Source organism: Mytilus galloprovincialis, chromosome 8, assembly GCF_965363235.1.
Source record: "Mytilus galloprovincialis chromosome 8, xbMytGall1.hap1.1, whole genome shotgun sequence".
Taxonomy (NCBI): domain Eukaryota; kingdom Metazoa; phylum Mollusca; class Bivalvia; order Mytilida; family Mytilidae; genus Mytilus; species Mytilus galloprovincialis.
In genome coordinates this window covers 34,939,322-34,957,664 of record NC_134845.1, presented here as the reverse complement: position 1 = coordinate 34,957,664, position 18,343 = coordinate 34,939,322, and the positions used below count along the sequence as shown (strand labels likewise).

At 31.0% G+C, this 18,343-nt stretch overlaps 1 protein-coding gene across 3 annotated transcripts; it reads left to right on the top strand.

Annotated features, from left to right (window-relative positions):
- Positions 1-974: 974 nt before the first annotated feature.
- Positions 975-16,960, top strand: LOC143085653 (transmembrane protein 272-like). 3 transcript variants are annotated; one of them, XM_076262132.1, is made up of 5 exons: positions 975-1,039; positions 12,770-12,926; positions 13,951-14,010; positions 14,662-14,868; positions 16,381-16,960. In XM_076262132.1, exons 2-5 carry the CDS (start codon positions 12,812-12,814, stop codon positions 16,602-16,604), a joined length of 606 nt encoding a protein of 201 aa, XP_076118247.1. In that variant the 5' UTR covers positions 975-1,039; positions 12,770-12,811; the 3' UTR covers positions 16,605-16,960. The 3 variants fall into 3 exon arrangements, with proteins under 3 accessions (XP_076118247.1, XP_076118248.1, XP_076118249.1); XM_076262133.1 differs by lacking the exon at positions 975-1,039 and adding an exon at positions 6,824-6,885; XM_076262134.1 differs by lacking the exon at positions 975-1,039 and adding an exon at positions 10,224-10,252.
- The last annotated feature ends 1,383 nt before the right edge of the window (positions 16,961-18,343 follow it).

Sequence of the window (18,343 nt, the reverse complement as noted above, 5' to 3'; positions counted from 1 at the left end):
TCGAAAATGAGCACGGCTACCTATATATTTTTTTTGCTCTATGGATTCCTTTATTAATCCCCTATCAATATAAACTAGTCTTTTAAAAAGTTAATTACTTTGAAACTGAGAAGCGAACTCCCTTAATAAGATTTCTTTTTTGTTTGAAAGGGAAGTCACTCCTTACTAGCCCCCATATGGTTGCTAACCCAACATGGTAACTAACCATGTATTTTTTAGGGCGCCCTATCCCAATATGGAATTTACTGACCCAATATATATCGTATTAGGTCATTAGCACACCGTGTAACGAATTTATCTTACGGACTATCGTCGAATTCACATGTGGCATTTTGACAAGCGACCATTAAAAGCGATTTCAAAGTCTGCAATTCTTAGAATTAAGATGCTACTTCTATTTGTCTATATAGGAAACAAATGCCCACAATAACAACTTGTTAGCTTTAAATTTGTTTTATGAATTTATTTCAGTTATTCTTTACATGACTGTATCTATGTTTCGTCTGTTAAAACCTTGTAGATTTCTTTTTTGTTTTGAAAGGGAAGTAACTCCTTGATGCCAACAAGAACAACTAGCTTAAATATGTTTTATAAATTTATTTCAATAATTCATCATCAATTTCTTCGTCTGTTGAAACCTTTTAGGTTTTCATCTAAACGAAACATGGTGTTTGTGGCAAAACAAATATATATGAATTATGTTAATATAATCAATTTATTTAAGAAGTTATAATTAAAGTATGACAAGGCAATCATTTATAAATAGTATATATAACGATACATTTTGAGTTGATATATGAATCTAACAGAAATATATATGACGTTGTAATGTTAATCTGTTATCTAAATATATGGTATTAAATGTAAGTTGGAAATCTAAACGAAAATTGCGATTATGTTAAGTGTATTTAACATTTAAGTACTACTAATAACAATTAATATTTCAATACACTCATGTACATGTATTTAACTGTAAGGTATGCAAAAATCAATACATATACATACGAATAGTCATAAACCCACAAATCAGAAGAAAAAGGTCAGTGTTGAAAACTAATCATTTTAATTCAGTTCGAAGTTAGAAATCTCAGTTTATCATCTGATATTATGCATAAATGGTCATATTTGTGCTTATAATAATAATTCAAAAATCCTTGTATGAAAATATGGCTTTGTATCTCAAGGTTTTTACTGTTTTACGAAAATAATTATATTGTTATCTATTAGAAGAAAAAAACTGACAACGCCTTGGCAAAACACGAATTTACTTCTGTGATAAAGCATATAAAAACAATGGTATTAGTTATTGTACTTGTTAGATGAAGGAATATTTCATTAATTGTTTCGCGTCGTTTTACTGATTGTGTGTTCTCTTCGAAGTTTAATTCCTTATAAAAGCTTTGAACAGTAGACAAAACAAACAATGCGTTCCAGGATATGGTACATGTATCCCTTGTTTTAAAGGATTCGTATTATCCAGGTATTTCTGAATTTTCAGCGATTGTTTTTCATACCGACCTACGAGAAATGCATGGGTAGTCATAGGTTGATAAACAACCCCTAGTGTGAGTTCTTTTTAATACACTATTCTGTGGGTTATGATTTTACTCAGTTGTCTATGTTTTTCTTTTCTTGTCTGTGTATATTTCTCGACTGTATAATTATCTTACCTTTAATCTTATTCTGTAACTAATAAATAAATGACAGCAACGATTTAAAGACATAATTCTTTCTTTTTAGCCCTTCCAAAGCGCTTTTCTGATATTTACTTTCATCAGAAGTGTGCAAACCGAGAAAGTTTACGGCAAGAAAATATAAATACTCTATTACATTGTTGAAATATTTAGTCATTTTATTGAATCGGATGTAAACACAAAGAAAAAAGCAATCAATCAACTTGTTATTCAATTTTTTTTATCAAGTAGTGTTGGTTATCAGTCTGTTAACCTGGTTTAATATATCTTTCCGTCACTTGAAGGTTCCATGTTGGATGTGAATCGAAAATTTAACTCATCCATTTATATGAAAATTTCAAAAAACCTCGATCTTTTGTTTGCTAAATATCGGTTTAAACATTTACTTTCGTATACAAATAAGTAAACACTCATTAAAATTTTATGGAATGTTGAATAAGCTCTTATTTTCTAATATATATTACATCTATTTCTTTGCGTAATTATTAAACCAGTTCTTTCGTCGGAACTGTGAATTGTAACTGCTGTAAAAAAAATGTTTTTACGAGATAAAAGATATAAAATTTGAGCTCTGTATTTCCTTATTTATTTATCGGATCAAATCCTGTCGAAAACCAATCTTAATGACATAACACTTTTGATTGTGTCAACGTTCAAAATTGTCTATATGTAAAGTATGCACTGTATATCTAGTACAAGTTATCTGTCCATAATTAGAGGATAAATCCATTTTGTATACTTAGGGTTCATGCTGTGCTGCTTTTGCATTATGTGTCGTTGTTGTGTTTGTGCTTTTTTAAATGACCGTGTTACTTCTACCAATATTTCTATAGCATGATAAATTCATTACCGACTAAAGTTCAAATGCATTATGGGTAATATATCCAAGAACGTACATCAAATCTTTTTGATTGGTTTAAAATGTTCAAAACAATCATAGAAATATATTCAACCAATGGCATACCGTTATTTAAATTGTACAAATAATGATGTTATAAATAGACTTGGATTCTGAAAAGGCGAATTAGATTTCAACATAAGCATGACGACAGAGTCGAATTTTAACAATTTAAAGTTTTCGATTGGTTTTTGTGATGAGGTACTTTTTGCTCTGTATTTTGTTTCTAAATGTCTTACATCTTTTGTTAGTTGCTCATCATGGTATTGTCTGTCTTTCTCTACGACTGCTGGTATAATTTGCTAGGATTGTATTGTCTGTATTTATACCACCGATGGTTTTTATCTTCTGGTTACGGTTATATCTTCTGGTTACGGCTTTTTTTTTGTATTTTACAACTGATGGTTTTATCTTCTGGTCACGGTACTGTCTGTATTCCAAAGACAGGAGGTTCAATCTTCTAGCAACGGTTTTTCTGTATGTATACGACCGATATTTTTAACCTATGGTCACGGTTTTGTCTGTATTTATACGACTGATTGTTTAATCTGCTGGTCACGGTTGTCTTCATTATACGACCGATGATTTGATCTTCTGTCACTGTATTGTCTGTATTTCTACGACTGATGGTAATATCTTCTTGTCAATGTACTGTCTGTATTTCTACGACTAATGTTTGTATCTTCTGGTCAATGTATTGTCTGTATTTCTACGACTGATGGTTTTATCTTCTGGTCAATGTATTAAAGATTTACGGAAAGTCTCGGATCCGACTGTTGACTCCGATTCTGGCAGCAAAAATTACAGGGGTCGTCTCAGAAGAAAAGATTTACAAAAAAGAGAAAACATATCCTGCTTTCTGGTGTAAACATTTTCCTGTTTCACAGATACAAAAATAAATGGAACCTTAAGGTTAGGGAGTAATCTTTAAGATAGATATCGGTGTGTGTGTGTGTGTTGCTTTTTTTTGGGGGGGGGGGAGGGGTCTACCAAGTTTTGTTCTTTGCATCAGATGTGGATAAATATTATTAAAATAACGGAAATGTTTGGCAAAATTTTTATCACCCCCTTTTTTTTGAAGAGCACGTAGCATGGTCCGCCCTGAGTCACAATATTGTGTTCTGGATGGTTGACATGTTTTACTACGCAGCAGACAATTACCTTTTGAAATGTTAAGCTAAGAATCGTTGTGTTTTTCCGTCGCAAAAAAATCACGGAAATAACTGCAGATGCCAAAGGACTCATTTACACAATATACTGGGAGACCCCACACACTATCACAGAAGAATCGGGTCATGTTGTACATTATGTGGCTTTGGACGTATCCATCATACCATGTTCTCGCGTTAATTTTTAATGTAAGTGTTGCCACAGTTAAAGCAGAAATTCATGCGTGCTAGCCAATATTTCAAAGAGCCTTGGAGTCGTTTATGCAGTGGCCGGCTTTGAACGAATGGAGAGGAAAACGAGGTTTTTGGCCTAAACTCCCTGCTGCCGTAGGTACAATCGACGGCTCTTCTATAGAGATATACAGGCCACAAATCGAGCCGCAAGAACTATATCATTCCGGTCATCGTCACTACAACTCCATACATACTCAAGTGATAGTTGACAACGAGGGAAGCATTTGCTATGTTGGAAGCGGATTTTTAGACCACCAAAATGATGCGCAGCAGTATAGGATGATGAGACAAATTGTTGCCAATGCACCGCTAAATTTTCCAGAAGAATGTGTGCTGTTGGGAGATAAAATCTATACAAATCGACATCCCGTAATTACGCCATTTACCCGACAACAAATTACTAGAAAACCAGATCACCAGAAACGCAAGAGTAGAAAATTTAACAGAGTTATTGCAGAATATTGAATTCTTGTTGAACATGCCATGGGTGACCTGAAAAATTATAAAGTGATGGGTACGTTGTGGAGGCATCCAATACAAAAACTCAGACTGATTGTGGAGACTTGTGCAGGATTTGTTGACAGAAGACAACCCTTATTTCATTACTTAAATCTTTGTGTAAAATCTTGTTAAATTGTTACTTGCAAAATTTTTCTTGAAAAACTAATTATTTCGTATTTTTGTCTATTTTGAGATGACCCCCTTCATTTTACCTGTAAGAGTCGGTGTCAACAGTCGGATCTGAGACTTTCCGTAAATCTCTATTGTCTGTATTTCTACGACTGATGGTTTTATCTTCTTGTCACGGTCTTGTCTGTATTTCTTCGACTAATGGTTTTATCTTTCGGTCAATGTTTTATCTGTATATCTACAACCAATGATTTTATTTTTTTGTCACGATGTTGTCTGTACTTCTACGATTGATGGTTTTATCTTCTGGTCAAGGTATTGGTTGTATTTCTACGACTGACGGATTTATCTTCTGGTCACGGCTTTATCTGTATTTTTACGACTGATGGTTTTATCTTGCGGTCACTGTATTGTCTGTTTTTTTACGACTAGTAGTTTTTGTCGAGCCTGCGACTTTAGTTGCAGAAAGCTCGACATAGGGATAGTGATATGGCGGCGGCGGCGTTAACTAACTTCTAAAAAAAAAGCTTTATATTTTTGAAGGTGTAAGACCTGGATGCTTAATACTTTGTATATAGATGCCTTATGTTACGAATGTTCTGTCTGTCACACGTCCATTGTTCTTGGCCTCATTTTCATGGTTCAGTGACTACTTGACAAAAAAGTTAAGAATTTTTGTAATGTTAATTTCTTTCTTATTATGAGTAAAAGGATAACTATATTTGGTATGTGCGTCCTTTGCAAGGTCATCATCCCAGCCAGACAGTTTTCACTTGACCTCGAAATTATTTCACGGATCAGTGAACAAAGTTTTGGTGGTCAAGTCCATATCTTGGATACAATAAGCAATAGGCATACCATATTTGGTGTATTGAAGTATTGTAAGGTGTACATGTCTATCTGGCAGGTGTCATCTGATTTTGACCTCATTTTAATGGTTCAGTGGTTATAGTTAAGTTTTTGTGTTTTGGTCTGTTTTTGTCATACTGTATGCAAGAGGTCTACTATATTTGGTGTATGGAATGATTGTAAGGTGTACATGTCCAAATGGCAGTTGCCATCTGACCTTGACCTCATTTTCATGGTTCAGCGGTCAAAGTGAAGTTTTTGAGTTTTGGTCTTTTTTTCTTCTGCTATATGTAGTATGTAGGTCAACTATATTTGGTGTATGGAAATATTTTATGATGTACATGTTAGTCTCGCAGGTTTTATATGACCATGACCTCATTTTCAGGGTTCATTGCTCAGTTTTCAGTTTTTGTGTTTTGGACGGTTTTTCTTAACCTACTAGTATAAGCAATAGGTCAACTATATTTGTTGAAAGGAAGGATTGTAAGCTGAACATGTCTGACTGACATGGTTCATCTGACCTCATTTTCATGGTTCATTGGTCAATGTTTAGTTTTCGTGATTAGGTCTGTTTCTAAGAAACTATAAGCTGTTGGTCAACTATATGTAGTGTACTGAATGATTGTAAGGTGTTCATCTATTTCTTGTTTGATTTTTACGCCCTTGACCATTTTATCATTTTAAGTTTATGAGATAGTTGTAGTAAAGCTTTATATTTAGGACTATCAACATAATATCAAACGTTAATAAAAAAAAAAAAAACAGGCGAGACATTTAAGCGTGTGCACTCTTGCTGATAGGCATTTGGTGTCGTTTTAACTAAATAACTTTTCCAAAGCCAATACCACGGCTGGTATTTTGTAAGTAACTACAGGTTATAAGCTCTGTAATCAGTGCTTAAAATATCAATAATTAATTGTTTAAGGTCAAGAGTAAATGCTGCATTAGTTAAATGTTTGATTTATCCTCTCGATACATATTTATTCCGTTGATTTAATTTAGCTTCTGAATGTAAATAGTCATTTTGATACTTTTGTACTTCCAGCTTTTGCATTTCGTGATTGTCTGTTGTGATCGACTAAAGAATAAAGAAGTTTTGAAAACGTGGGTTATCACATAAAAGTCATTAAGATATTATAATCAAAAGTATGGCAAGGTAATCATTTGTAAATGATTTACACGTATAAACAATACATTATATGAATTGGACCGAGATTTAAGATGATGTAAAGTTAATCCGTTATCTAAATATTTGGTTTTAGTTGTAGGTGGGAAGTACGATAAGAAATATCAATATTCATATATTGGGTTTAACACATGCACATATATTAAGACTGTAAGGTTAATAAAAAATTAAATATCCAATGCATTCATAAGAACTGTCCTACACATAAGAATCAGAACAAAAAAGGTCAGTGTTGAAAACATTTATTTCATTCTATTCGAGTTTATGAATCAACTACTATAGTGCATAAATTTTCACTTTTTTTTTGTGCTTTGGAATGTAATGCGAGATTCCTTGTAAATATGGTTTTTTTACTCAGTGTTTACTTTAACAAATTTAATTACAGTGAATAGATTTATCGTATGTACCATGATTGAAATTGTGTACGTCAGACGTGCGTCTCCTGTACAAATAAACTCATCATAGATACCAAGATTGCAATTTTGTATATGCGCCAGATGCGCGTTTTGTCTGCAAAAGACTCATCGTCGACGCTCGAATCAAAATAAATTAAAATGGTCAAATAAAGTACGACGTTGAAGAGCATTGAGGACCAAATATTCCTAAACATGTTGCCAAATATAGCTACGGTAACCTTTTCCTGAGGTAAAAATGTATTAGTTTTCCACAAATTCAAAGTTTTGTAAACAGTTAGTTTAAAATTATGACTATATCAATGATAGCTCATGTTAACAAACAATTGCGGACTACTTGACTGGTGATACTCTCAGGCAATACAAACTCCACCAATACCCAGTGTATGTAAATAAACTCATCATAGATACAAGGATTGCAATTTTGTATTTGCTTCAGACGCGCGTAAGACACATCAGTGCAGCTCGAATAAAAAAAATTACATCTGATTGTAGGACTATTTCACTAAGTTTTTTTAACTGATTGTGTGTTCCGTTCCGAAATTACCTTCCTATTTTTAGCTTTGAACACTGGGAAAAACAGTAAATTCACATATAATTTGATAATTTATTTTTGAATAATGAATTAATTGAATGTTGCTCATAATACAACTCCTTATGTATATTATTCAAGTTATCAGGAATTTTAACTAATGCTGTAAATCTCCTTTGTAAAAAGGATTTAAAGGTATTTTTACATTATAGTTCGTTTCTGTGTGTGTTACATTTCGGTGTTGTGTCTCTGTTGTGTCGTAGTTCTCTTATATTTGATACGTTTCCCTCAGTTTTAGTTTGTAACCCGGATTTGTTTTTTCTCTATCGATTTATGAATTTTGAACAGCGGTTTACTACTGTTGCCTTTATTTGTATTAAAAAAAGCTTTATTCTGATAAGATCCAATATGAAGCTTTTTAGTTCTTGTGTCAGCCCCATATCACTATATTGTAGTGAGATATGGTCACACCAAATATTGTGGAGAACCACAAATCCCGCGAATCTCAATATGTTTCAAAGTAATCGATAAAACTCCAAATCAAATTTCCAAAATCTACTTAATGTAAGTTCAAAGGTAGGAAATAAAGCTGTATTATCTGAATCGTGGATGTACCCTTAAGTCTTCTGTAGGATTTTGTTTTAATATTTTAAACTCAAATGAAAAAGAGTTTTTGTATATAATGTTTATAAAGTTGACAAGTAATTAAACAAAGGGTTTGCTTCAAAAATTAAAATGTTACATTAATTATCTTAATTGAATTTCACTCATGTTTGTGAAAATCTATGTACCTTTTCTAAAAACGATTACTTTCACCTCTTATATGAATCTCCATGAAACTCCATTACATTTAGGAAAATTGTCTTTTTAATGATAATAATTCGATTAATTAGAAAAAAAACTTGAACCTGAAAATGTGAAGTACTGTAAATTCATTACATGCTTTCGTGGGTACAGGTGAACCACGAAATTAAATGTTCAACGAATAACAAATTTCCTATAGGCTTATATGTAGACTTCGGCAAAACCACTTAATTAAATATCCACGAACATGCAAGTTTCTCGTAATCCACGAAAATTGGTACACACGAAAATAAATGAATCCACAGTAAATAATAAACTTGAAATGTACCTGTTAATGAATTAGTTAAAAGTGTTACAAAAATATACCAAAATAGGAAGAATTAATAGTTATATAGCTATTAAACGTTGTCGATACACTAAATCAGCCTTAGAAAATAGAATACGCTCCTTATGCCATAAAGATTTGGAGGATGAATTTCATTTTATCATGACATTTATAGGGTTGCAATTCTGTAAATATAGAAAATGCAATTTTCCATATGAACTCCCTTTGTGACTTAAAACTATGCCACTTTTACTATCAGTATGAAGTTTCATAAAATATTATATCCTAGAACGAAAAGTTGATATGCACTACTATTTTATTCAAAGGTCATGATATAGGGCAGTGCGGCATATTTTCAACATGTATATGTATCAACTTCTAGGAAAGTTCTGTAGTACCCTTTTACTTATCTTTAGATCTTCCTCAGAATTAAATTTCCGCCAATACACTGTGTTTCCATACTGGTAACAATCCCTAGTTATGTCTCTGTCAGATAACATAAATCATAAAAAGGAATATAAACCTGAGACTTATACAAAGTTGAATATCTCAAAACAATATATTAGACAGTTTTGTAAATTAAAAATTTCTAACCACAATTAGAACATCGAAAAAGGCAGATACGCCTTTGGATAAAAAAATATGTAAAAATTGTTTTGATAACAAAATTGAAGATGAGTTTCATTTTATATGTGAATGCAACCTCTATAAATACGAAATGAAAAAGTTTAATAATGACATGGTTAATATTATACCATGTTTTTTTTTTAATTTTGATAATTTTGATAAATTTAGATATTTAATGAACTGTTCGGAGACTGATGTTCTCAAAAGATTTCTTTTATATGTAGACAAATGTATTTTGATTAGAAATTCATCAGGGGAATAATTGCATAATATTGATGTGGGTATTTTGTCTATTGTTTGTTATTAGTGAGTGAGTGAGTGAGTGAGTGAGTGAGTGAGTGAGTGAGTGAGTGAGTGAGTTAGTGAGTTAGTTAGTTAGTTAGTTAGTTAGTTAGTTAGTTAGTTAGTTAATTAATTAGTTAGTTAGTTAGATAGTTAGTTAGTTAGTAATATGGGAACCAGTACGTAAAAAAACAAAATGTCCTTTTGTTTGTTATAAAATACATATAAATAACAAAACTATTGACAGATATTAATACAAACATGTAGCGTTAAAAAAGTTAATAATTATTACAATACTATTTGACATATAGTACTTAAAAACCTTAGGATCAAAACGTTTTATGAAATTTCTCATATTGTCCTCTGTCTAATTGAATGAGGAATGAAAACATATTTGATTTCATATTTTGTTCAGAAGTATGTGATATATTGAATGATACTGTTAACAGTATAAGTGAAATATATGTATATATAGATATGATAACTGAAATGATGACTGTATACAGCAAGCATGTTGTCAATTAGTATTGTAATAATTATTTACTTTTTTGTGCTACATAGATATACGAAGATGTGGTTTGTGTGCCAATGAGACAGATCTTCATACATGTTTGTATTAATTACTGTCTATAGTTTTGTTATTTATATGTTGTTGTTGTTTTAACAATCCTATTGTTTGTATTTCTAACTTATAACATATTTATTCTTATTTGTACAAAACGGAATATGGTTCATATGTTTTCTATATATTTCAACGGTTCGTTATTATGCATAATTAAGGGGTTTTTGTAATTACACTGTTCTTTTTGTTTTGATTTAACTCGCCTGTGTATTTTTCGTTACTTGCCTTTGTATTGTCCCTATTTTACTCGACTTTATATATTTCTCTAACTTTTTTATATTCTTTAACTAAATAATTAATCAAAGCAACGGTTGACAGAACAAAACGTTCACCAGAAACGGGCAAACCAAGAAACTTTATCCGAAAGATGTACAGGTTTTAACATCAGTATTGCATTATTTAGTCTTTGTATTTGTAAAGGTATTAAAACAAAGGAAATAAGCAAATCTCAAACTTTTCCATCATTAATATATTGTCAAGTAGTGATGTTTTAATCATGTTAATGTCATTTAACCTGTTTAAATCGTTCCTTCACTTTAAAGTTGAATCGATAATTTAATCCTTCCATTCATATGAATTTGTCAAACAGTTCGATCATTTGTTTGCTGAATATCTATATAAATATTTACTTTCGTACGTAAATAGATAAATACTTTTGTTAAATTTTAGGGAAGATTGAATGCCAGATATTTTATAAAATCATCTATTACATCTATTTCTGTGCAGAATAATATAATCAAGTTCCGTCGTCGGAGCCGTGAATTATAATAATTGCTGTCATTTGGTTTTCGTTTTGGCTTTACGAGATAAAAGATATAAAAATGTTGATGTTTATTAATCAGATAAAGAATGATCGAAGCCCATATTAATTACATAATTCTTTTGATTGTGTATACGTTCACACTTTGTTATTTGTATTGTATGCACTGTGTATATACTTCAAGTTATCCATCCATAATAAGAGGCTAAACCCGTTTTGTATACTTTGGGTTCATGCTGTTGTTGCATTTTTTATGTTGTTTTGTGTACTTTTCATTTCATAATTATCGTGTTGCTTCTACCAATATTTCTATGGCATGATACATTTATTGCTGACTTTAATTAAATTTCAACATAAGCATAACTATAAGCTTCACTTGTGAACAATTTGAGATGTGCCCGGCTTTTTATGATTATTTTTCATATCTTTTGATCACTGTTTTGTCTGTATTTCTACGACCGATGGTTTTTCCTTCTGGTCACGATAATGTCTGTATTTCTACAGCTGATGTTTTTTTCTATTCTGGTCACGGCATTGTCTGTATTTCTACGACTGGTAGTTTTATATCTGGTCATGACATTACCTGCATTTCTACGACTGATGGTTTTGTCTTCTGATTACGGTATTGTCAATATTTCTTAGACTGATGTTTTTTTTATTGCCATTTAGTTCTTTTGTCACTGAACAACTTCTCGTTAGCCAATACCACTTTTGATGTTTTGTAAGTCACCAAAAGTATTGGACGCTCTTTCATCAGTGCTTTTGCACTAATAAGGTGTTTCTCTATAATCAATAACTGATTTTTTTAGTCTGGATTAAACGCTGTATTAGTTTAATTCTTACTTAACCTCTCGATACGTATTTATTCCTAAATTTGATTTGGCTTTCAAATGTTAACAGTAATTGGATTCCTTGCTTTACAACTTTTGATACTTTCTACTTCAAACTTTGGCATTTCGTTAACGGCTGTCGTGATGAACTGACGAGAAAGAATTTTTGACAAAATGTTGTTTATTATATAAAATCTTGTTAATTGGTATTATAATTTACTCTGTCAACTGATAGAGTAAAATACATGAAAACACATTAAAACACATTAAAACGGAAGATAGGGCAGCTCAGATCAAATCAAATAATTATGGAACGAGATTTTATGAATAAGATTTGTTGAAAGTCAAGTGTTTAACCTGTGTAGTAATATTAGTTATGATTAAGAAAACACTTTAAAACTACAAACCAACAACGCTCAACATTATTTATACAATAGTTTATAGTATTCCAATCTTTACAAGTCATTATTACACATAAAATAACTATCTCAAATACTCTCATACCAAAAGTACCGTTCACGACTGTCTGAACTAATTTGGCATATATTCTTTGCGGCATATAATATTACATCTACTTTCAACTGCATTTTCCTACATTGGTAAAATGTAAATTATTAAAAAAATATATCAAAATAAATTGATTTCTTCCCTATAAGCATATAGAAGATTTTGTTTAGATAAAGTATTATACAGTATCCGAGAGATTCCTATTTAGTTGGAAAATGTTGAATATTCAGTAAAATCTGTAGGGGTGCGTGGTGTCAGCAGATTTGGATAAGCTACATATCTCTTGTATTAAAGATCTATGTCAAACATTTCATTCGATAAAGTTAAGTACCATGATATACAATAAATGTAAATAATGAATTTATATATAATATAGATAAAGATAATTAGTTCATTCTCCTTTCCAGATTTTGATTTCATCTCATCTCATCTCGTATACATATTAGAAAATGGACCAGCCGCCATCATATGACTCCTTATTTGGTAAAATAGCTCAGGCAAAGGTAACTTCTGATGGGAATGTTGATTTCGCCCGAAAATCAATAGGAATTGTGTGTAACTCTGGTCAGTATAATATTTATTGGTTAACTATAATTCAGTCATAATAACTTCTAATTCAGGTTTAATCCTCAATTTTCTACATAAGAACATGCCTGTACAAAGTCAGGAATCCATTCGTTTGATACGTTTGAGCTTTTGGTTTTACCATTTGATTAGGAACTTTCCGTTTATAATTTTCCTCGGAGTTTGGTATTTTTGTTATTTTACTTTTCACAAATAATTTATGTGAAAAATACTACATTTATGATGCTATTGTATTAAAGAATTTTGATAACGCAATAAATTTACGTATTGGTAGTTTCTTTTTTTCTCCATTATATGCGCAGGTGCGCAAAATATGGATTAACTGGTTGGATAATCCGTTGATGTGATTATTGTGAATAGATGGTTAAAAGGGTTGAATTGTCCAAGTCATTGTTTCGTTGATTTATCACTTATTAAATAATAATTTTATATTCATGTTACTCTTATGCATCTCTTTTGAAACAAACCCAAAGGCATTCTCGGATTCTATATGAAGATTCAATATTGGTTGCCAAGTAAAAGCGACATATTCTTGACCATTGTATTTGTATTCTTAACGTTTTTTATTACTGCATTTTAAAATACAATAAACTTTTCATTGATCAATGTTTTATCCAACTTATTTATCCCATTTCCTCATTAAGAAGCTGACAGGTTAGAAACAATGTTATGAATTTCATCAACACTAATCGTAGACTGTTAGTCACTGACGATCAAGAATCCAGAAGGCTTCGTCAATATACCAGTATATTCTAACATAATGATTATTCCCTTTGATTTATTTTTTAAACTACTGTTTCTTCTCCCTCAAGCAAAGTTGGTCATATGTCGAATAATATGCATCAGACGCAGTGAAGACGTTTAATAAACATTTTCTTAACTCCCTCGTCTATTTGGTTTGTGTCTGATATGTATTTTATTTGTAAGATTTACTAATCCGTGGCATTTTTTTTTATATAAATAAATTAAAATTCTCACTTCATTGGTTTATCTTTCGTTTCAGTGATTGCTACAGTATTATTAGTTGTGTCCTTAGCAGTGCCAATAGCAGCCATAGTAATAGGTAATTTGTCGGTTTTTTGGATGACAAAAATGTCAATAATTGTAGCAAAAAAAGAATTGTAACTCTCATGCAAAGAGCAGAAACTCTAGATTTTGAAAATGCTTAATGGTGTATATATCTACTTTGGTTAATTTTTTGTCTTTTCTTAACTACCGGATATCGATATTGAGACTTTCAAAGTCAAATGTGTCTTTCAAGGTCAATAGTGTCTTTTAAGTATATATTCCTTATATGCCATACACATTAAATACTTTATCTCTTGATGGACGACCGAACTTTTCTCTTGATTGATATTTTAGGCAATTTTAGCGTAGCAGGCATCATTATATTTAAGCGAAGCAGTTATCATCATAGGGTTGCAATGACATTCTAATCTTATTATCGTCGATTTCAATTTAATTGTATACGTTCAGCAGATACCAATATTTTTTTTTTTATTTAACAATCTCTTATTATAATTCACAGTGTAAATCACCCCCCAAAAAACAACACTAGAACACTTGAGTTATAAATCAACACAAAATATCCAGCCAACAGGCAATTCTTCATTTTCAAAAATTACATTCTTGAAGTTTTTTACATAAGCTTTGGAAACAGAGTTTAATATTAACTAAAAAGATCCAAAATCGTGATTTCTTTTTTTCTATTTAGGAGGACTTTACCTAAATGACTGTCCGAAACAGAAATATATTCCTATATACCTCATCGTATTTGGAGCTTTTTCCATTGTGAAAGCTGTGTCGAGTTTGGTAGACAATTGCAGAGCAAGGAAAAATGAGGGAGAACAGGAAGAAAGCAAACCTAAAAGTGCATGTGATGGTGTCATTGGTTGTTTTCTGTTTGCATGGTTTATAGCAGGTATGTTTGAAGTATAATATATATCTATACACGTAATCTATATATACAGTGTATCAAAATTTGAAATACAAATTATTATTGGACAATATTAATTAATATTCTAAAAAGGGCCTTTCGAAATAAAATATCAAAATTACTTATATGTCAACTGTTAAATGAACAGCGGAAAAGGAAAGATACATTTGGAAAAATATAATGGGACAAATGCATTTTTAATTACAGCAAAATTATTACCAACTAATGAGTATTCAATCAATAGCATTTGACGCAATGATTTCAACTTATAATAAGTCCTCTCCTTACTATATACATATCTATATATACAAACAAAATGTTCTTGTACTTTTATCAATCACAGTTTATGACCACACTCAGTAAAAACCCATCTAAATTGTGTTTAATTGATCAATTCAACAACACTTACCTTTACTTTGATGATACTTTTTCGTTAGACAACCAAGACTTTTCTGAGTATATTGCCGAAATTTACCCAAAAGAACTTACTTTAGATAAATCAAATGTATACGTACTAACTGTCCTTTCCTAGATTTAGATCATTCAATTTTACACGGGACACTTCACACTATAACTTACGACAAAAGAGACGAATTTTCGTTCCCTATTGTTAATTTTCTTTTTTTCTGGATGGTGATGTTCCTATGGAACCATCTTACGGTCTTTATATGTCACAACTCGTTCGATATGCCCGTGTCTGTTGTGTTTTTTGGATTTTAATGGACGTGATCTATGCATTACTGGTAAACTATATTAAGTCAGGGATTTCGGTATCACAAATTACTTAAAAACCTTTACTGAATACAACCATAGATATAAATGTTTGGTTTTTATGTTTGGTTATACCTGTAGGAAACCTATCTTAAACGGAAATCATTTTTACCGTGCCCGGAAATTAAGAAGCGATCCTGGTAAAAGCAATCTTTTTCATTTTAACTTCTAATAAAAGGTTACCATTTCTTCACTGTAATTGGATCTTTGAATATTGTTTTATTTGTATTATTATCAGTTAACTAAAGCAAACTAAATATGATATGATTGTTATATACATATGTTTTTATACATTTTCAATACAAAATTGGAGATAATCTGCTTCTTCCGGTAAAAAAAAACTGTTATTGCTGGTGTCTTATGACAAAAAAATTGTACATTACACTGAATAGAAAATAATATGGTTTCTATACAATTTTGTTCAAAATAAAGTAGTTTTCAATATCAATTTGTGCATTCATTTATGTTAGATCATCGACTAAAATGTTTAGTGATTTTGTTAATGACATTCTATGAGATAATGGTAAGCATCTTCTTCATGAATATTGATTGATCATATTGTTTTTCATGACAAATCTGGGTGTATACGACATAATTATTTCAACTTCGCATTAGAATATGTTTAATTGGTTATTTACTTTGTTTTGCAAATAATGTATGGAATTCTACGATAAATAAAATTTCTGTTCAGATAATTTTTATTTTGTTATTCATATTTTTTTGCAGGAAATGTCTGGGTTTATTCGACGTATAAAAAGTTCTCTACAGATGAATCGAGTGAAGATTACTGTCAACCAACATTATTTTATTTCTCCTTTTGGTTAATTACTGGTACATACATAATTATGGGACTCTTTTTTCTCCTCTGTTGTGGTTGTTGTATTTCAATGTTATGCTGTAGTGCTAAAATGTCATCATATGGATCACCTACTAGTAAATATGGTGTATAAGGAACGTTAAGTGATTATCATAATATATGAACATTCCTATAGTTAAGTGACACTGCATTTATTATGTTAATGACTTTAGAATTACACCAGAGATATTATTCACAAATAAGTAGAGGTCAAAGTTACTCCGGACCATTAAAGGAGGATGGAATCCCATCTAACAGTAGACATATAAATAAATCTAACAGTAGACATATAAATAAGTTGAAAATGATAAATATAGAAATCTTTATATAAGTGAATTCAAATCTTTCAATTTTATTTTTCTGTCTTTCCCACAAGCGTGTGTCCTCGCCTACGTGTAACATCTGCGTTATGCGTATACGATTTTTTTTTATATTAAAAAGAAAAATTGGTTTCGTTTTAGTATTTCATATTTTTAGCAATAAACGTTTTAACAATATTTCTGTGAATATATTCCAGGAAACTCATTCTCCATTTGTATTTGCTACACAAACATAATGAAAAGTATAATCACAAAAATACTGAACTCCGAGGAAAATTCAAAACAGAAAGTCCCTAATCAAATAACAAAATCAAATGATAAAACAAATAAAACGAATGGACAACAACTATCATAATCCTGACTTGGTACAGGCATTTTCAAATGTAGAAAATGGTAGATTGAATCTGGTTTTATAGCGCTAAACATGTCACTTGTACGACTGTCAGCATTTCAGCATTATTTTGTTTACTTGTCATATTGACGCTTCATTATATTATATCTATATTTTTTTTTCTTCAAAAAATGAGCTTTTTCATGCTAAGAATTTGTATAGCTATATTTCTTATCCCCAATCTCCATTCCTTAAGTACAGAAATGTAGCATGGAGTTTATATACCTCAGTCAATGCGACATGACGTGGTATTTCATTTGTTGATTTCCTCTCTCGACAAATTACGGTCTTCAAATATGAGGAAACCCTATATCGTATAGTCGCATAATTATGAAAGGCATAAACATAAAGAATGTGTGACAATTCAATTAAGAAAACAAACGGCCAAATTCAAAACAGTTTTAGAAAAACAAATATGAAAGACATGAACCAACGACAACCACTGTTAACTAAAGTAGCAGAAGTCTACCACACAAGACCCTCATTGTTAGTTAAAATCGATAAACATTTAACTACAGACTCCATGGAACAACTTATCAGCTTTCAAAATTAAACTCTGTCAGTTTAGTACAAAGTAAAATCACAAAATACTGAAGTCCTAGGAAAACTCAAAACGGAAAGTCCCTAATCAAATTTCAAAATCAAAAGCTCAAACACATCAAACGAATGGATAACAATTTTCACATTCCTGACTTAGAACAGGCATTTTCTTATGTAGAAAATAGTGGATAAAATCTAGTTTTATCGCTAGCTTAACCTCTCACTTGTAACACAGTCGCATCAAATTACATTATATTGACAACGATGTGTGAACAAATATAAGCATTATCAGTATAGTACAAATATACTTTAAAAACAAAGAACCCATACGTAGGCTTCTGTGGTATATGGGTGTAGGATGTGGTATGAGTGCCAACATCATTACTCAATTTTCCATTGTAGGTTTCTTTAAAATAGTTTCATTCCTCCGGTAGAATTGAAAGGAAATTCATTGAATTAATATGATACAACATTTTATAGATGGTTGATAAAATCCTATCATAATAGTTATATGTGACAAAAATTAAAAGGAACTTTGACGAAACATCATAATGAATAATGAATATGATAAAAAGTCGAGCT

Bases quoted from the DNA above. Each gene is read 5' to 3' on its own strand.
- LOC143085653 (XM_076262132.1), top strand. From the start codon at position 12,812: ATGGACCAGCCGCCATCATATGACTCCTTATTTGGTAAAATAGCTCAG. The intron at 14,011-14,661 runs GTAATTTGTCGG...TTTTCTATTTAG, and splicing joins AATAGCAGCCATAGTAATAG to GAGGACTTTACCTAAATGAC. The intron at 14,869-16,380 runs GTATGTTTGAAG...ATTTTTTTGCAG, and splicing joins GTTTGCATGGTTTATAGCAG to GAAATGTCTGGGTTTATTCG.